Source organism: Lynx canadensis, chromosome C1 (assembly GCF_007474595.2).
Source record: "Lynx canadensis isolate LIC74 chromosome C1, mLynCan4.pri.v2, whole genome shotgun sequence".
Taxonomy (NCBI): domain Eukaryota; kingdom Metazoa; phylum Chordata; class Mammalia; order Carnivora; family Felidae; genus Lynx; species Lynx canadensis.
Window position 1 is genome coordinate 8850464 of NC_044310.1, and position 18272 is coordinate 8868735.

At 43.5% G+C, this 18272-nt stretch overlaps 1 protein-coding gene across 8 annotated transcripts in view; it reads left to right on the plus strand.

The window, feature by feature from the left end:
* Positions 1-18272, plus strand: part of VPS13D (vacuolar protein sorting 13 homolog D) — a 257865-nt gene that overhangs the window by 71526 nt on the left and 168067 nt on the right. For all 8 annotated transcript variants that reach the window (XM_030324829.1, XM_030324831.1, XM_030324832.1 and 5 more), the window contains 8 exons: positions 1917-2088; positions 2244-2356; positions 4704-4916; positions 8400-8668; positions 10071-10204; positions 13162-13317; positions 15096-15306; positions 15835-15909. In XM_030324829.1, the coding sequence (XP_030180689.1) occupies positions 1917-2088; positions 2244-2356; positions 4704-4916; positions 8400-8668; positions 10071-10204; positions 13162-13317; positions 15096-15306; positions 15835-15909 (1343 nt within the window). The remainder of the gene's footprint in view (positions 1-1916; positions 2089-2243; positions 2357-4703; positions 4917-8399; positions 8669-10070; positions 10205-13161; positions 13318-15095; positions 15307-15834; positions 15910-18272) is intronic.

Genomic DNA, 18272 nt, shown 5'->3' on the forward strand with positions numbered 1-18272 from the left:
CAGGGATAGAAGGCACATAGGTGACTCTAATTTAGTGTTTGATTCAGTGTTATAAATTGTGTTACAGGATTGCCCCATGGCCTTGGAAACAAAGGCGAAGGGGCACAGATGTAACGTGGATTTTGGCAGAGGTAGGGAGGTAGTGATGGCAGAGAAGGTATTTTGGAAGTGGTGACATCTGGATTATATGTCCCAAGCACAGTAGATTCTGGACCTGTTGTTGCTACTTACCCTGGAGCTCCATTTAATCAGAATAACAGTGGAGATGCGGTTCTGCCCATTTCACTCCAGTAAGCAATTTGAAAGGACTCCAGAAAGGCTAAAGCACTGACTCTAATTTACCTTTTAATTGGCCTCAAACACAGGATGCTCATGTCTGCAGTTCAGAGCATTGCTTCAGTTGCCATTACTTCCGTGGGAGGGTCTGGGAAGCATCTTGGAAATAAATGTTCCCACACTCCACCTGAGACCTCCAGAGCCTGACTCTCAGGTGTCTGTGAACCAGGTCCCCTGGTGGGGACCCGGGCCACGTGCACAGCCTGGGGCTGCTGCGCACAGCACGTGATGCGTGTCCGTTTGGGGCATTGATTTTGGAAAAAGCAGCAATGCTTGTGTTTCAACCACAGGCAAAGATGAGGCTGTAAAGTAATGGAAGAGGTTCTCATGTGTAGCATTTTGAAAAGCAGTCTCGTTACTTGCGGCGAGTATGATTTTAATCCCTCTTTGGCCGCTCCCTTCACGGTTCTCGGGTTTGGGTGAGTCATTTAATGTCACTTTTTTTGTTTCTCTCTGGATTAATGATACAGGTCAGCTGCTCTCTCTGGGATTTTTACATTTCGTTTGTATTTGTTATTCAAGTGCTCCCTGGCTGGCGCTCAGTTATGGTTGGCAGGGCTCTCTTTGGTTTTACTGGCTTAGCAGTCTTACGAGGAGCTTCCTTATCTAGAAATCGAACACCTCGTTTTCTTTTCGAGTGATGCTTTCCAAAAGAAATGTGCTTTGTTACTCGGATTATGTAAACTTTACCCACTTCCATCAGCGTTTATGTGCAGAGGGTTGTACTGTTAGTCCCAATAGAAGGTGACAACTCAATATAAGATATCCTAGCAGCTGCTTGCACCACAGAAACAGGAATCCGGTGGGGGTGGGGGCGCACTGGGGAGCCTTTCCAGCTTTCCTTTGTGGATTGCATCACTGGTCTTTAACATATGTAGGTTTTCCTCTGCAGACAAAGTAATTTTTTATATTCCTCTTCTACGTTAAATTGTGGTCCTCTATGTACTCAGAACATGGTGGACTCTGCAGGGTCCATGATGCCCACTGCACCATGGGCAGGTTGGGAAGGCAGGGAAAAAGCTATTCGGGGTTGGCATGAGCTGTACCAGCCCCTGACCCGGGCATCCCAACTGTACTCCTGCCCATCTCAGTAGAGACAAGTAATGGATCCAGATTTCATCCTGATGTCCCATCTGGGTTCATTGTGAAACACTGGTTTCTGCCTTTAGTTATCATGAAATCTGAAGAGTTGATTGCAGAGCTTGCCGCTTCTAAAAAAAAAAAAAAAAAAAAAGAGCTTGCCATTTCTTTATTACTTTCCCAACTGAAATGTTTAAACTCTTTCTGAGTCTCATGCGATTTTTCCATATTTAATAGAGTACTTAGCTAACTCATGGAAGATTTGGGGACTTTTGAAATGCATATTTTGGGAGAAAAGGGGCTTTTTGTTGCCAAGCGTGATACTCAGTTGTGCTAACTTGCTTTATTTGAAGCCACAGGAAATTTTTATTATCGGAAGTTAGAAATTAACTGGTTGATAATGTAGGTGGGTACACTTTAGCTCTTATATTTGGGGGTGAGCTTTGTCCGTGTTAAGTTAGTGGTTTGTTTGCCAAAGTGACCTTTTTTTCTTTTCTTAGAGAAATAAGTCACACTGTGCCAGACATATCTATCCACGGCAACCTCTCCTCAGTCCACTGCTCCCTGGATTTGTACAAATACAAGCTGATCCGTGGTTTATTGGAGAACAACCTTGGTGAGCCCATAGAGGAATTTATGCGGCCTTACGATTTACAAGACCCAAGAATTCACGTGAGTGAGACCTCGCGCCGTCCCATAACTCTTAACTTTGGCAGCCTCAGCCGATGGCCACCTCCAGCTCACCTGCAGAGAAGAGATGGGGCAAGAAGCAAATGAATGTCTTGACATATTAACCCCCTTTTCAGACTGGCATTTTCCTCTTGCAGACTGTTCTCAGTGGAGAAGTGTACACGTGCATGTGTTTCCTCATCGATATGGTGAATGTAAGTCTGGAGCTGAAAGATCCGAAAGGAAAAGAAAGTGCTGGGTCCTTAGCCAGGTATGGCTTTAATGGTACCACTCTGCTACTAGTGACTAACATCACAGTAACGGCGTTACAAACAATACACCTGTTTCGCTTTAGCACAGAGCCGAGTGGCCAGAGGTGGTGCACGGTGCTTTTTAAAAGTTTAAATTCGTTGCTTTATTAGCAAAGACAGGCCCACACCTGGTACTGAAACTGATAAGTTTGAAAGAGCTTCAGAAATAGTGCTAGCCTTTGGTTTCCTGAGGATCTACTGATTTTGTTGTTTCGTTTTAATGTCAGTAGTGTTTAAAAATATTGTATGGTTGACATACTATGTTTCCTGAGTTTCAGGTCTACGGCATAGGGATTCAGCTTCTCTGTAAGTTATGCTGTGCTCACCACAGGTGTAGCCACCACCTGTCACCCATACGACATTATTACAATACCGTGACTATATTCCCTGTGCCGTACTTCCTTCCGATCCCTGTGACTTCTTCATTCCATAACTGGAAGCTTGTACCTCCCATCCACCCTATTTCCCAAATCTACTGTGCTTTAAAAGTATTTAGCTGTAGAACCACAGTTCCAGAAAGCTCAGTAATGTCGCTCATGATATTTGTAGATTAACCTTTAACATAGTGCGGTATTTGTATATGTACTGGGAGGGACAGAAAAGCCATCTCAGTTGTAGCTGAGTTGCAAGGAGGGGTGAGGGAGGGGAACATTCCAGATAGCCTAGGGAATCATAAGGTGTAAGGCTTCGATGGAGAAAGTTGTATTATGGTATATTCCTAATATAATCTTGCTGCCATGGTATGTTATCGATAGCTTAAACAATAATAATCAATAAAAACTACCACAGGGGGTAAAAACTACCACATGTCTACCACGTGACAGACATGTGGACATACTAGTGACTTAGAAAAGCGAAGTCGTTTTTCTCCTGATGCTGTGTGTCCATTGTGGCCCTCCTGCTGCTCTGCTCCTGCAGTCACCGTGGCCGACAGAGCAGCCGGCATCTTGTTGTGCCAAGGAGAAAAACAAGAGCCCAGAGTGGCTTTGAACTGCAGTCAAGTGCTCTGCAGAGCTCATGGGTTAGAACGTGGTCCCACAAAGTGCAGAGGACTCAGAAGTGGTGTCTGCCATAGGGGAATAGGGGAGACCCAGAGCTCTTGGGCGAGCAGCACTGATGGCTGCCTCACTGGCCAACCTTTCAGAAGTGGGGGACTTCACGTAAAACGTCTGGATTTCAACCTCTTTTGAGAAGTTGAAAGCTTTGACAATACTGGGCCCATCTTTTCACTTGGAAGCATCCTGAAGCTGAAGAGCCACTGGGCTGCCCTTAGGAGGCTGTGTTCTGCCTAGCGATTCTCTTAGTGTTTCACTTGCGCGGTCTGGGCAGACCAAGAATTTATGGTTACTGGTGTAGAGCCTTTAAGACTGAGTTGTATTTTCACACTTGATAAACTTTTCATTTTGATCTCTTGACAACCATTTGAGGTTGGGCAGATCTTCTATTTTCCAGATGGAATTTTTATCTAGCGTAAGATCATATGGCTGGAAAAGTGGTTCAGTATTTGAAAACAGGACTTCAAAGCTAGAAATTTCCCTACTGAAACACTTTTTTTTTCCCTTTGTCTTTCCTCGAGAATCCATCCTGGCCTGTATCAGACTCAGTTGAACGAAACATGGTATAACGAAGGCTTGGGTCCCAGATTGTCTTGTGAGCTAGCAGTTCTTTTCTGATGGTTGGCTACATCCTTAGTTTTTTACAAAATGAAGTAATTCTGCACAGAATGTCATGATGGTACTGAATAAATTATGAATTGGATTATTGCAGCTTTCTCTGTTACTGAAAAGAAAAGAAAAAAAAGATGGTCCCAAATGCACTTCCTCTTGGTGGACCAGTTGCATTATTTCTCTGTATTAATTTGAGTATTAATTTGTTCTGATTGTTTCCAGGAAGCTGTAGTGGTTATATAAAAATTCGGCAGACTGTGGAGAGAGAATCCCACAGGCAGGCTAGGAGTTGACAGGGGATGGTTTCAAGGGACCCTTGACGTCCTTTGGGGATTGTTACACATATACAGCCTTCTCAGACTTAGGGTCAGAAACAAGAATGTTAATGCACCCCGAGTATACTAGGTGGTGTTCTTCCTCACGGAGTCCCCGTGGACAAGGTCATCTTCCTGGAAATGGAAAGTAAGAGACAGGGCACAACGACACTACATCTGTTTTGAGGAGTCTGTTAACAAAATCAGTGAAAGTTTCTCTCCTTCACTGAACTCAGGTATACTTAGGATTTTGTTCTGTTGTCTTGAACTTAGGTAATTTTGTAAACTGGAAGAGTGTAACATCTTGTCTGCTTTTTCCCTTTTAGATTTGACTTCAAGAAATGTAAACTGCTCTATGAAAGCTTTTCCAACCAAACCAAGTCCATTAACTTGGTTTCCCATTCCATGATGGCTTTTGACACCCGCTATGCTGGGCAGAAGGCCAGTCCCGGCATGACAAATGTATTCAGCTGTATTTTTCAGCCTTCCAGGAACAGCAGCACTGCCCAGGGATCCATTCAGATCGAACTACATTTCAGGTAGTGGATCCAGACCCTGACCCTGCCTTTTCTTTATCGAGAAATTCCCTTTTGTGGGCAGTGGGCCAAGACTTGTGTCAGCTTTAGAGCATCAAAGGACTGAGGAATCACGGACAAGATAGATAATGGCTCCCCAGTACAGCTCACAGATTAATTTACTAATCCTGTAACCTTGCAGTTTCATTTATTGGCCAAAAGATGTCTCTGTTGCCTTAAAAAAAAAAAAAAAAAAGTTTAGAATTAAACCAGAGTCTTTAAATCAACCTCCTTGTAAGCTGTAGACTGTTTTAATGGGTAAAGTGAATTGAGGAAAGAAGACATTACGCTTGGTTAAGGGGGTAAAAGACTTCTGGTCCATAGACATTATAGAAAGATAGGTGATTTTGACTTGCATTATTAATCTGTGCGAGTCTCGCTAACTCACTTCTCCACTTAAAAGGACTTTAGCCTCTTTGAAGTAGATGATGTTTTTCTTCCCAGTATTATGCTAGGCAGTGGTGTGTGTGGAATGAGTACATGTTTTGGAATTGTACAGCTCCGGACTGAAGACCTTGATCTACCACCTTCTAGCTGTGTGTCCTTGGACAAGTTCAACCACTTTAAGCTGCGACTGTCTATAAGATAGAAAAGGGTGACCATACCCACCTCGCAGGGCAGAGGCGGGAACTAAGGACAATCCTGGCATGCTGCATACAGTTGACAGCTCTTAGTATTATTACTGATGTAGCCGTGTTATTTCATGACCTACTGTAAAATTTTATGACTAAGTGGGGATAGACCCAGAAACTGAAAAATTAGGTTTGACCTAAAATCGTCCAATGTAGGGGTGCCTGGGTGGCTCAGTCGGTTAAGCGTCCGACTTCAGCTCAGGCCGTGATCTCACGGTTTGTGAGTTCAAGCCCCGCGTCGGGCTCTGAGCTGACAGTTCAGAGCCTGGAGCCTGCTTTGGATTCGATGTCTCCCTCCCTCCCTCTCTCTCTCTGCCTCAGCCCCACTTGCGCTCTGTCTCTTTCTCTCTCAAAAACAAAAACAAAAAAGTCATCCAATGAGAATCCAAAAGGAGACCTTTGGAAGCAATGTCAGTTTTATTCTATTAGTGCTTGATGTTATCAGGTATGTTGTAAATAAAAACCAGTAAGTAAAAGGCTGGGAAACACACACACACACACACACACACACACACACACACACACACACACGTTGTCAATGTTTATATTGATATGCTTGAATGTGCCTGACATTTCAATGTGCAGTGAGTTCCCAGGTTGAGCTTTCTTTTAGGAAGAGTTCATGGTCACTCTCCATGTACCTCTAGAAAGTCTAGCAAAGGAGACAGTCAAACCTTTGCGTGAATCTTTTGGATGCTTAGAAATAGGAGTGCTCATCCCTTACTGAGCCTTTCCGTAAGCCAGGCACTGTCCCTGCCTTTACTTAAATTCTCCTGGCAAGTCTGGGAAGCGGGTGACTCCTGCCCCATTTTACAGATGAAGCAATAGAGGTTAGGAGAGCATCGAGCACCTCTCCAAGGTTACACAGTGACTGAGTGAAGCGGTCAGGACTCACACCAGTGCCTCTGATCTCAGCGTCCGTGTCCCTTCTGACAGTCCCTGGGTGCGGCCACTGTGTGTTTCTACTGATCCAGCTGGCTGCCTGCAGTCTCAGAGGCTAACCTGGCTGTGATGTGCGGTTCTTTTGTTTGAAGAGGTTTATTTGAGCAGGAGGTTTCCATATATTTGGTTCTTCTGCAGAAACAGTTTCTTTTTGAATTTGCTCTGTTATTATTGATCTGACTGCCTAATCTGTCAGCTCCTTGTCTCAGCAATCATGTTTTTAATACACAAGGAGCCTTGAAACCTTACTCTGTTTATATACTGAAGGTGTATAATTTCTTGGTCACATAGTAAAGTCTTACCTTGGAGCTTGTGAACAGAAATACCATTGTGAGTGAGGGGGTTAACATGTTCTCTGGATTGGAACTTTTGAACGCTTTCTGTGTCTCAAGAAGAATTGCTCTTCTGTTGGGATTTTGTGTGTCAAATATAAATCACTTCACAGTGTTTAAAGGCTTGAAATATTTTCCAGAAAAGGGATCAGACATACTTTGGCTTTCCAGTTAGTGCATAGCTCTGACGATCTGTGTTCAAAATGGGATGGAAAAATTTTACTGAGGGCAACATTTTTTCTCTATTACAAAAGAGTAAAGTGTTTCTGTGAAAAATGCTGTGTCTGTATGAGGGAGCCATGCATCACTGTGCCCTTTTTCTGGAGGCAGTGAGCCAGGTTTAGGAGAAACCAGAGACTAGAGAAGCCAGCCTTAAAAGCATCTCAGAATCTGCTTTTCCTGAGTAGAAGCCCCCTTTAAAGGCAGGAAACCAGGCACATGTAGTAGCTAGAGCCCTACTCGCTTTTGAGCTCACGGAACAAAGTTCAACCCAGAAAACCATATAAAGGTGTCTCTAGCCCTCTTTCCTTCTGTCTTACCCATCTCTGCCTACTAATATCCTGGTAGGGCCACACTGTGGTTTGAGACCAGGCCTGGGGTCGTCCTTGGGTTTTCAGCTCAAACAGAGAACTTGGGGTAATGGGGGCTACAAAGCCAGTTTTTCTCCGTCCCCACCCCGAACTCCACTTCCAGAGCGCATGGGGTTGGTTATACCCACATATAAATGTCATCTTACTTGTTCTCCTCCCCAGGCTAAAAGATCGGGGCTCTCTTTTTAGTTCCAGCTGGGCAATTAGTACTAGTATGTAAATTTGGTGTTCATAAAGAAGTGATCCGAGACATCAAAGAGTGCCTTAGTGATCTTCTTGAAATAGCCTGTAGGGAAGGCAGCTGCCATTTACTGAACACCGGTTATGTGCCTGGTGCTTTATCTTTTACGGCGTTGATATTTCTCATTTTGTAAGTGAGGAAACAGGCTTGGAGAAGGTGGGCGACTTAGCCAGGATAAGTGACTAGATTTAAGCCTCTGCTCTTTCTACTCCACCTGGATTTCTCAGCCTCGGCACTATTGACGTTTTCGGTTGGGGCACTTCCTTGTCGTGGGGCCGTCCTGCCTGTTGTGGGATGTTTAGCAGCAGCCCTGGCCTCTGCCCACTAGATGCTGATAGCAAACCAACCCCCCCCCCCCCCCCCCCACCCTGCGTCGTGACAGTCACAGATGTCTCTAGACATTGGTGGCCAAAAGTCTCCTGGGGAACAAAGTCACCCCTCGTTGAGAACTGCTGGATCACACCATCCTGCTTTCTTATAGCATAAAAACATGATTAGCTTTCGAAAACACACACTGAATATTTTCTTAAACCGGTGTTCAGAGTTTATCGTAGTCCGAATGGTCAATGTAAAAAATACTGGAAAAACACCTTCCCAAGCTGAGTACTACACTTGTAAGTTAGTAAAATACATTTCTCCTTTCCTATTTTATTGACTGATTGATTGACTGATTGACTGACTGATTGATTTTTGGGGTCGTTTTCTTGCAGATCTACGAAGGACTCATCCTGTTTTACGGTAGTCCTCAACAACCTTCGCGTGTTTCTCATATTTGACTGGCTGCTGTTAGTCCATGATTTTCTCCACACTCCCAGCGATACTAAGAAACAGACTAATGTTACTCCTTCTCGCCGCCACCGTAACTCTAGCAGTGAATCTGCTGTCGTCCCCAAAACTGTGAAAAGTGGAGTAGTTACCAAGCGGTCTTCCCTTCCTGTGTCCACAGAAAGGCATCTTGAAGTCAAGGTCAATGTAACAGGTGAGCCTATATAGGTGTGAGTCACTCACTGATTCTTAGTCTGAATGTTAGGCTCGGTATGTGTCTCAGAGGATGATTTTTCTGTTGTTTCCGTATTTTGACGTGAGCACTTACACATTTTCTTTTTTTTTTTTTTTAAACACTTTTTTTTGTTTTTAAATATTTATTTTTGAGAGAGAAAACGAGAGAGAGCGAGAGCGAGAGTGTGCAAGTAGGGGAGGGGCAGGTAGAGAGGGAGACAGAATCCGAAGCAGCTCCAGGCTCCCAGCTGTCAGCACAGAGCCCGGCAGGGCTTGAACTCACGGCCCGTGAGATTGTGACCTGAGCCGAAGCCGGACGCTTCACCTACTGAGCCACCCAGGTGCCCCAGCACTTACACATTTTCCTACAGCCCAGCAGGTGTCGTAGTTGTTGACCTCCATTTTCTGCTGTGAACTACTTGCTCTCCCTCAGGATTGCAGGGTTTCTGGGCCTTCTCCTCTGCTTGCCCATCACCCGTGCCCAGCTGGAGCGCCACCTGGGCAGTGGTCTTTCCCCCCAGTGTTAAATCTGGCTTCAATTTTCTGTTTGATCTTTAGTGCTCCAACAGATGTGCCTTCCTGAGTTCAGGCAAATTTGGTATGTGAAAATCTCTGTTTAAATGGTAAATAAGTGAGGGGATTGTTATTTCCCTTACAAAAAGAACATGTTCCCTTACAAACAGATTTACTGTGGTTTTTGTTAGCTGGTAAACTCTTCTGCTATATCTGCATGTATTTACCTTGTGTTGGTGACATACCCCAGCTACTGCTTAATGGTTTGGAAGGAGCTGGCCGGCATAGTGCATTGTAGATGGATTGAGTTTCAAAAGTTCTATCTATATGTGGTTTTTGATGAAAATAAAAAGTAAATTTGCCATGTACAAATGAGTAGAAAGTTGTCTGCTTTTAGTAATTTTGGAAAAATCTACCTTAAATTCGTGTGTATTCTTTGTAAACAACTTGAACAGCTATGTGGATGATGTCACGCCTTACACTGGCTGACCAACATGAGCATGTCAATCTCCTTCCTGGGATTTTAAAACAGGTCACTGCTTGGAGAAGGGCCGATTTCCTGGGCTTCTGAATATCTGATCTGGCCTCTCAGGAGACTCAGCTTAAAAATATATTCTAAAGAGAGAAGGAACTGCCTCGCGGTCTTTTCTGCTTGTGCAGTGTTCTGTTGGCTGAGCTGGGCCTGGCCAGATATAGAAACTGTGTTCGGGATGGTGGTGAAGCAGAAGGTCGACGAATGTCCTGGGAACAAATCTTTCTGGCTCGTGTCCCCCTCCCCCCTCCCCGTGTAAATGTGTTGCTAGTTTGCAATAGTCTAATGCTTCGCAGCTTCCCAGCTTCTGCTTGGTTGACAGTGCTGTCTTTTCCAGGCACGGAGTTTGTGGTTGTTGAAGATGTGTCCTGCTTCGATACCAACGCCATTATTCTCAAAGGCACTACAGTGCTCACCTATAAACCCCGATTTGTCGATCGCCCCTTTTCAGGGAGTTTGTTTGGCATCGAGGTAAGAAGTCTCCGTGTCGATCAAAACACTCAATGGTTTGGCCTAAGAGAAAAGGCTCTGGAAGAGAATTGTAGCTCCTCAGCTTTCATTAGGGGAAGTGATTGGTGGAGTTGGTGGACTCTGGCCCTCTTCTTTGTTTTGTCCTCAAATCTACCAGGTTATTCTAACGTGTGAATCCAGTCCTCCAGCATCGGGCTGTACGTGTGCTGAGGGACTTGACCTCTTTCTCTGACATCCTCCCTTCCTCAGGAAGTTAAGGGAGACTCTGCTCATCCCCATGACCCTGTTAGGCCCCTGCTGTGTTCACTCCTTCTAGCGGTCTAGTCCTTGGCAAATGAGTGAAGGTGGGGAGGTGGGCCTCATTGCCCTCACGTCCCCTTCCCCACATCGAGTTGTTGTGTCTTTGAAGACCTAGGGCTCTGTGGTCATTATAAAAGGTGTTAAGGATTTTATGTATTATCCTTTTAGGAACATCTAGTCTGTAAAAGGAGCTCTCTAAAGAGTCACACATAACCTCACAGAGTGAATCTCTAATAGTGCTGCTTCAGGCTCTGCTTTAATCTCACCAAGGAGATACTTTGCACTGGAGTGGCTTTTGCAGCCTGAAAATTACATGATGCAATATTCAGCATAAACTGCTCTGCTTGTCTTGAAGCCGGGGGTTCTGGAGACGGAAGGAGAAATGAGGCACATTATTATTTCTATTAAGTATTCTTTTTTTTTTTTTTTAATTTTTTTTTTTTTTTCCAACGTTTATTTCTTTTTGGGACAGAGAGAGACAGAGCATGAACGGGGGAGGGGCGGAGAGAGAGGGAGACACAGAATCGGAAACAGGCTCCAGGCTCTGAGCCATCAGCCCAGAGCCCGACGCGGGGCTCGAACTCACGGACCGTGAGATCGTGACCTGGCTGAAGTCGGACGCTTAACCGACTGCGCCACCCAGGCGCCCCTCTATTAAGTATTCTTAATTCACTGATCTCAGCTGACGTTCCTCTTGTTATAATATTGGAATATTTGGTCTGGGTTTCTCATCATTTCCTTTCCCTTTATGATTGAACTTTTCATGCCCTGTTCTTTCTAGTGGTGTTTCAGAGTTGAATGAACAAAACTTATTTTCACCGTCAGCAACATATGGTACTTTTTTTCCCCTGCATCAGATGTAGCTGAATAAAACCGGTAGAGATTTCACTTCTCAATCACTTGTTTCTCTCATGTAAGGAAACTGAGGTTTCCTCCCTCTCTCTCTCCCCCTCCCACCCTCCCCCACCCCTCCCCCTCCCTCCCTCCCCCTCGTGTCCCCCCCCCCCCCGTATAAATGTGTTGCTAGTTTGCAATAGTCTAGTGCTTCCCAGCTTCCCAGTGATGTGAGTTGATCATGAAATTGTAGTTCATCTGCTTTCTAAGCCATTCCAGTACCAGCTCTGAATGGAAAATGTTGGTGATTGATTAATGAACTGTCAGGTACAGTTGCATTTTGTGTAGCCAGAGCCCCTGAAGAAAAGAGGAAAATGAAACTTTTTTTGCTCCAAAGTCTTACAAGAAGTATATGGCAAAATATTTGAGATTCCTGGAAATTCCTTTTAATTTTGTTCCTGCAGCAGCACAATTGGATCTGAATTTTAAGACCCCTTTGGTATATCACTGGGGGAGAATAGCACTAGAAAATGCCCCCCACCCTCCACAAAGGGGAAGAAGCAAGGGAGACCAACGCGAATGCTTTCTCCTGTACTGTTCTTGAAGCACAAAAATAATTTGGTCCTAGAATGGGAGTTGTCTCTCCCTTCTCTCTCCCCATAAATATATTTATTGTTAAACATTTTATTATAGAACATTTCAAACATATACAAGTGAACAGATTAATATAATGAGCCCTTATATATGCATCACCAGCTTTAATAATTAATGTATTTATTTTCAATTGTGCAACAACAATTATATCACCTAAAATTTGGGGGAGGGGAGAGAAAAATTACCTATCCCTCTGTATAGAATCTCTATGGACATTTTGATGTGTTTCTTTCCTTAAAGTCATGGCATAATATTATTTTGATTGGGCTGCTTGTTCACATATCCATGTTGTAACTATCTTCCTACATTCCATATGGTCTTTTTTCTTTTTTTTTTAAGTTTATTTATTTTGAGAGAGCAAGAGAGAGAGAATCCCAAGCAGGCTCTGCACCATCAGCACAGAGCTTGACATGGGGCTCAAACTCATGAACTGTGAGATCATGACCCAAGCCGAAACCAAGAGTTGTACACTTAACCGACTGAGTCACCTAGGCCCTCCCCCCGCCCCCCACCGCCATGGTCTTTTTAATTGTCCCTTTTATTATTATTTTAATTTTATTTTTGAGAGAGAATGTGAGTAGGAAAGAGAGGCAGAGGGAGAGAGAGAGGATCTCAAGCAGGTACCACACTCAGCGCAGAGCCCGACACAGGGCTTGAAGCCACGACCCTGGGATCATGACCTGAGCTGAAATTAAGAGTCGGAAGTTCAACTTACTGAGCCACCCAAGCACCCCTTTATTACTTTTAAATGATCGCAAAATATTCCGTTGAGTAGATGTGATATGATATAGGTTGCTCTTAATTTTTTTTTTTATTAACTATGAAATAATGGTTCGGTGATTTTTTTTTTAAATGTATTTTGCATTATTTCCATAGGCTAGTTCCTAGAAAGAAGTAGAATTATTGGATCAAGGGGTGTGAGATTTTTAAGTCTTTTGCCATGTATCAGTAAATTGCCTTTTATGTGGGTGAACCGTTTCACGTGCTCCTGGCAGTGGGTGAGAATCCCCGGTTCACTCTCGACAGTATCTATTTCAGCAGTTGCTATGGGTCTTTTGATAACACAGGGCTGATTGATACCACGAGAGTGTTTTCTTTTTTTTTCTGTTGATGCTTAGACTCTTCTAAATCAGACATTAATTCTTACTGTATTGCATTTCGTTCTCTAGGTGTTTTCATGCCGACTAGGGAATGAACATGATACAGCTCTTTCAATTGTTGATCCGGTTCAAATTCAGGTGGAACTCGTGGGGAATTCTTCTTATCAGAACAGTTCAGGATTGATGGATGCATTCAATAGTGAAGATTTCCCACCGATCTTAGAGGTAATGATAAAAAATCTGTCTACACATCGATACACTCTCAAACACATTCCTGAGCCCGCACAACTTACTTACTCTGCTGAACTCCACATTTTTTTTCACTATAGCAAATACAAAGTAAATAAGACATTGTCTCTGTCCTAGAAAATCTTTCAGTCTCGTGGAGAATAAAAGAGCTGTTAATTGGTAGAATCTTGAAGTTTTATAAAAGTTTATGGAAAGCAGAACGCAACACAGGGAGGCATCTGGGTTGCGGGTGGAACCGAAGGTAGGCTGAGTCTGAGCGGAGGGGCAGGATGTCAGGAAGCAGAGGAGGAGACCATGCCACGTTGGCCAGTAGCAGAGTTGGAAGCGGAAGGGGTGCAGCTAACGCAAAACGGAGAGAGATCTCCCTAGAACAAAGGTGCGTGGGAATGTGAGGATGCGAGCTGAAGAGAGGGAGGCTAAAGGCAGGCAAGGAAGGCTTGAGAAGTTAGTGTGTGATTTCTTTGACAGAGGAGGAACGATTAATTAATCCGCCTGAACCATGGGAGATTGAAGGATAGAGAAAAGCGGTGTTGATTTTTTTATCTTTAAAGAAAAATTTGAAATAGCGAATAAACAAAATGCCACCCCAGACATTCCAACAGTCATCCCAGTTTGTGTTTTTTTTGAAATGTATGTTTGTTTATTTATTTATTTATTTATTTCATGTTGATTTATTTTGAGAGAGAGAGAGAGCACACAAGCAGGGGTGAGGCAGAAAGAGAGACGGAGAGAGAGAGAATCCCAAGCAGGCTCCACACTGTCAGCACAGAGCCTGACACAGGGCTCAGACTCACAAACTGTGAGATCATGCCTAGAGCTGAAATCAGGAGCGGGATGTTTAACTGCCCGAGCCACTCAGGAGCCCCTGATGTTTATTTATTTATTTTGAGAGAGAGCAGGCATGAGGAGGAGATGGGCAGACAGAGAATCTCAGGCAGGCTCAGCCTGCACCCTGTCGGCGCAGATCCTGACTCAAGGCTCCATCCCACCAACTGTGAGATCATGACCTGAGCTGAAATCAGGAGTTGGACACTTAACCAACTGAGCCATGCAGGCGCATCCTGTTGTTGTTGTTTAATGTGTATTTATTTTGAGACAGAGAGAGAAATGGGGAGGGCAGAGAGAGAGAGCGCGTTCCAAGCAGGCTCCTCACTGCCAGTGCAGAACCTGACACGGGGTTCAATCTCACGATCTGTGAGACCACAACGTCCCGATTGTGCTGGCATCTGTATTGCTTTTACCAATGGTAGCTATGTTGCCATTCTCTGAGGCAGACTGGATTTCGAGAGGTATGAGTGTGGAACTTGACTCATTTAAAGTTACGTTGGAAGAAGAAGGAGATCATTTTTGTTGAGTGGTCTGCTCGTTGTTGAAATTTTAAAAAATGAAGTAGATCAAAGCAAAATGGAGTAACAGAACTTTACTTACGGGTAATCTGTCCCCCCACCCACAGCCATTCTCTGATTCTCTGCTTTGATGATTAATATACTTGTAAGCAAATCATTGCTGTAGTAATTTTCCTAGCTTCATAGTTTTTATTTAGTGAAGTTTTATGAGCATTTGACCTCACAGCAGAGATGTCTTACCTCATGGCTCTTGGTGCTTAATTTCAAGATTTTCCCAGTCTTTGAAATGGAAAACTAGTGTAGTGTCTGTGGGACTTCTAGAACTTGAATTAGGAACTCTGCCTGTAAGAGGTATGGATGTAAAAGCAAAGGCAACTTTAAAAACTTACGTCCTTTCAATTTTGTTAGATTCAGTTACAGGCCCTGGATATCAGACTCTCCTATAACGATGTTCAGCTGTTTCTTGCCATCGCAAAATCTATCCCAGAGCAAGCCCATGCTGCCGGCCCCGACGCAGTGGCCTTGGAGGCCAGCTCCGTTAGCAGTCACGTTCCCGGTGCGCCTCGAGCCGGAGAGGAAGTCAGAGAAGGGACGAGACATACCCTAGATCCTGTCTTGGGTAGGTGTCGAGCTGTACAACCCACTCAGTCTTCCTAATGTCTACCCTTCTCGTTAACTTTCAAGATTTCCTTTTGCACAATTAAATTGTTCAGAGGATAATTACATGTCATTAAGTGTAATTGTAAGTATGATCCTCTAACTTTTAAAAATTTAAGAACAAATACAACACCCCAAACCAGCTGTGCTAGCCGACACCAGTTTCCCTTTTGCCATTTCTTCCAGAGTTCTATAGATAATGCGAAGGTTTAGTTTTATACCTTGAGTTTTCCTCCAAAGCTATGTGGATGATTCTAAATGTCGGTTTTAAGCTTTTACAAACACAGTCAATACAGGGAACACACTCTTAAAAATTTCAAGGTGCTCCAGTTAGGATCCCGTTTTTGCCTAGAGAAATATAATGTTTTTGTCACCCGTTTCTGAATTCTTTTCTTTTTTCTTCAGTTAGTGGATTAATTATATACTATATTATATATAGTATATTATATATATAATTTATTTATAAAAATTATGTCCCGCTTTTTCCTAGAGTTACAGCTGGCTAGACTACAGGAGCTGGGATTCAGCATGGACGATTGCCGCAAAGCCCTTCTGGTCTGTCAAGGTAAGTTGCACCCAGGTTTCCATGACCTGTTCATCTGGATAATAAGCTTGCTTCTCATTCCCTGCCTCTCCTGCTCCCACAAGGTGGCTTGGAGGGCTGGACTGTGTTTTGAAACCCCTCCATGATTTTCTTTGGGCTGACCATGATCTTGGGCTGGAAGTGATAATGAGCAGCAGTATTTCTTAGTGGATGAGAATGTGGGCCCTGGAACCGATGCTTGGCTTCAGGTTTTCACTTTGCTGCTTTTTGGTTACCTGTTAGCGACTCGGGCAAGTTACTTAGCCTCTCGGTAGCAGTGCTTCCTTATCTGTAAGAGGAGGGTAAGACCACTTCCCTTGGAGGTTTGATACAAATAGGCGCTATATGCAGAGCACTTAAGGGAAGTGCCTGGCCCACAGCGGGAGCTCTAATGCTGTCAGCTGCTGTTGCTGCTGGTGGAGGCGCTGGCAATGCTGATAGTCACGACCGCCGAGTGCCCGTGTGCCTCGTCCTGTGTTTTCTTGTTGAATTTTTATAGCCTTGCAGGTGGCCATTATTACCCCATTTCCGATAAGGAACCTGGCTCAGATAGATTAATTAACTGGCTTCAGGTCACCTATTAGTGAGGGGCTGAGTCTGCCTGGGTTCTTTCTACTGCAACATAATTTCCTTCCCACCTCCCTCTGTGTGTGGTCCTTTCTCTTGAAACAGGAAGATACAGCAAAAGCTGTGTTTTTTCTAGTCTACACTTACACGTACATTTTTCTGTTTCTTCACGTACTACATGTACCTATACGTGTATATATACATATAATACCATGTATGTTGGCAGATTGTATTGCAAATACAATTTTATAGCCCTCTTTACAACACGGTTTTATTGAGTTATAATATTACTGCGATATACTTAATATCAGCAGCATCTTCCCATGTCATTAAAGTTATTTATAAACATTGATTTTTTGGCATTGATCAAATGATATATTTTAATTTATTTAACTGTTTTTTGTTTTTCATTCTTTCAATATTTGTATACAATTCTGTAATAAATAGGTTTTGGTATGAACTTTTGTCTATAACTTTTATTTAGTATTTCCCTGGTAGAGAGACCTACTAGTATAAATCCTGGATCAAAGGTTATAGATATATTTTTCGGGCTTTTTATTCAAATTGACAGATCTTTTTCTGCAACATTGTGTACCAGGCGACACTCTGACCAATTACGTGTGAAAACGTTGCTCTCACCGCACGATTGTTTGCATTAACTGTTATCTTTTTCCTTCTGTGACAAATGACGGTAGCTCTAGTTAGCTAGTTCGGTTAGCTTAATACCTCTTAGTGTTTACATTGTCTATTTTTTTCTCTTTCTTTAATAATAAAACATTTCTTTTCAATTTCTAAGAGCTTTTTAGATTTTTGTTAATTTTTATTTCTTTAGCAGCTAAGGTGTCGTTCCATCAGTTGCGAAAAAGATAACAATGACTAATGTTAATAGAGCCTTCAGTACGCGCTGGGCTCTGCTCCTGGGAGAGCTTTACTTGTGCCCATTTGTTTCCTCCTCATGGCAGCCCTGTCTGTGGGTGTTGTGGGCAGAGATCGAGGAACTTGTCCAAGGTCCAGCATCTAGTAGGTGCTGGAATCCGAAGCCAGGCCATCTTCCTCTAGAGCATATGCCCTTCACCACTCACCCCTGTTCTGTGCACTGGTCTCTGCTAATTTATAAATATGGGGTCGCATGGCTTTCCTTTCCTTTTCTTTTTAGCTTCAGCAATCTGGTTATGTTCAGAGGGCTGTTATCTAACAGTCGTGTGTCACACACATGCACTTCTCATAGCTGTCTGTTCGCAAGGAATTGTGATCGGTTGCAAAGACGAAGTATAGTAGCACATCATTCTATGCAAAGCTACATAGTGGGGTGCCTGGCTGGCTCAGTCCGTAGAACATGTGACTCTTGATATCAGGGTCATGAGTTGGAGCCCTACATTGGGCATAGAGCTCGCTAAAATAATAATAGTAATAGTAATAATAATAATAATATAATAAAACCCTACATGGTGAAGATTACGTACTTCCCTACTAAGTGACGTCTAGAATTTGGATCCTGTCTTTTCCTTTCCTCTCCTTCAACGGATGTCATAATAGAGGAGGGATGGCTTCTGGAGGCATTTTGAACCGGATCATGAAAGGTGGTGAACTTGAGTGGAAGGTGTGCAAGGGGGGTACATTCTGTTTACTTAAAAATAGAATTGCTATCATCACACCAGGTTTCCCCCCCCCCCCCCCTTAAGTCTATAAGAGTACATCTGGGAACAAGGTTCCCTTGGGCTGTCCAGTAGGTCCCTATGAACTTTATTTCTCTGTTTCCTCAACGAGTTGCTTGAGTA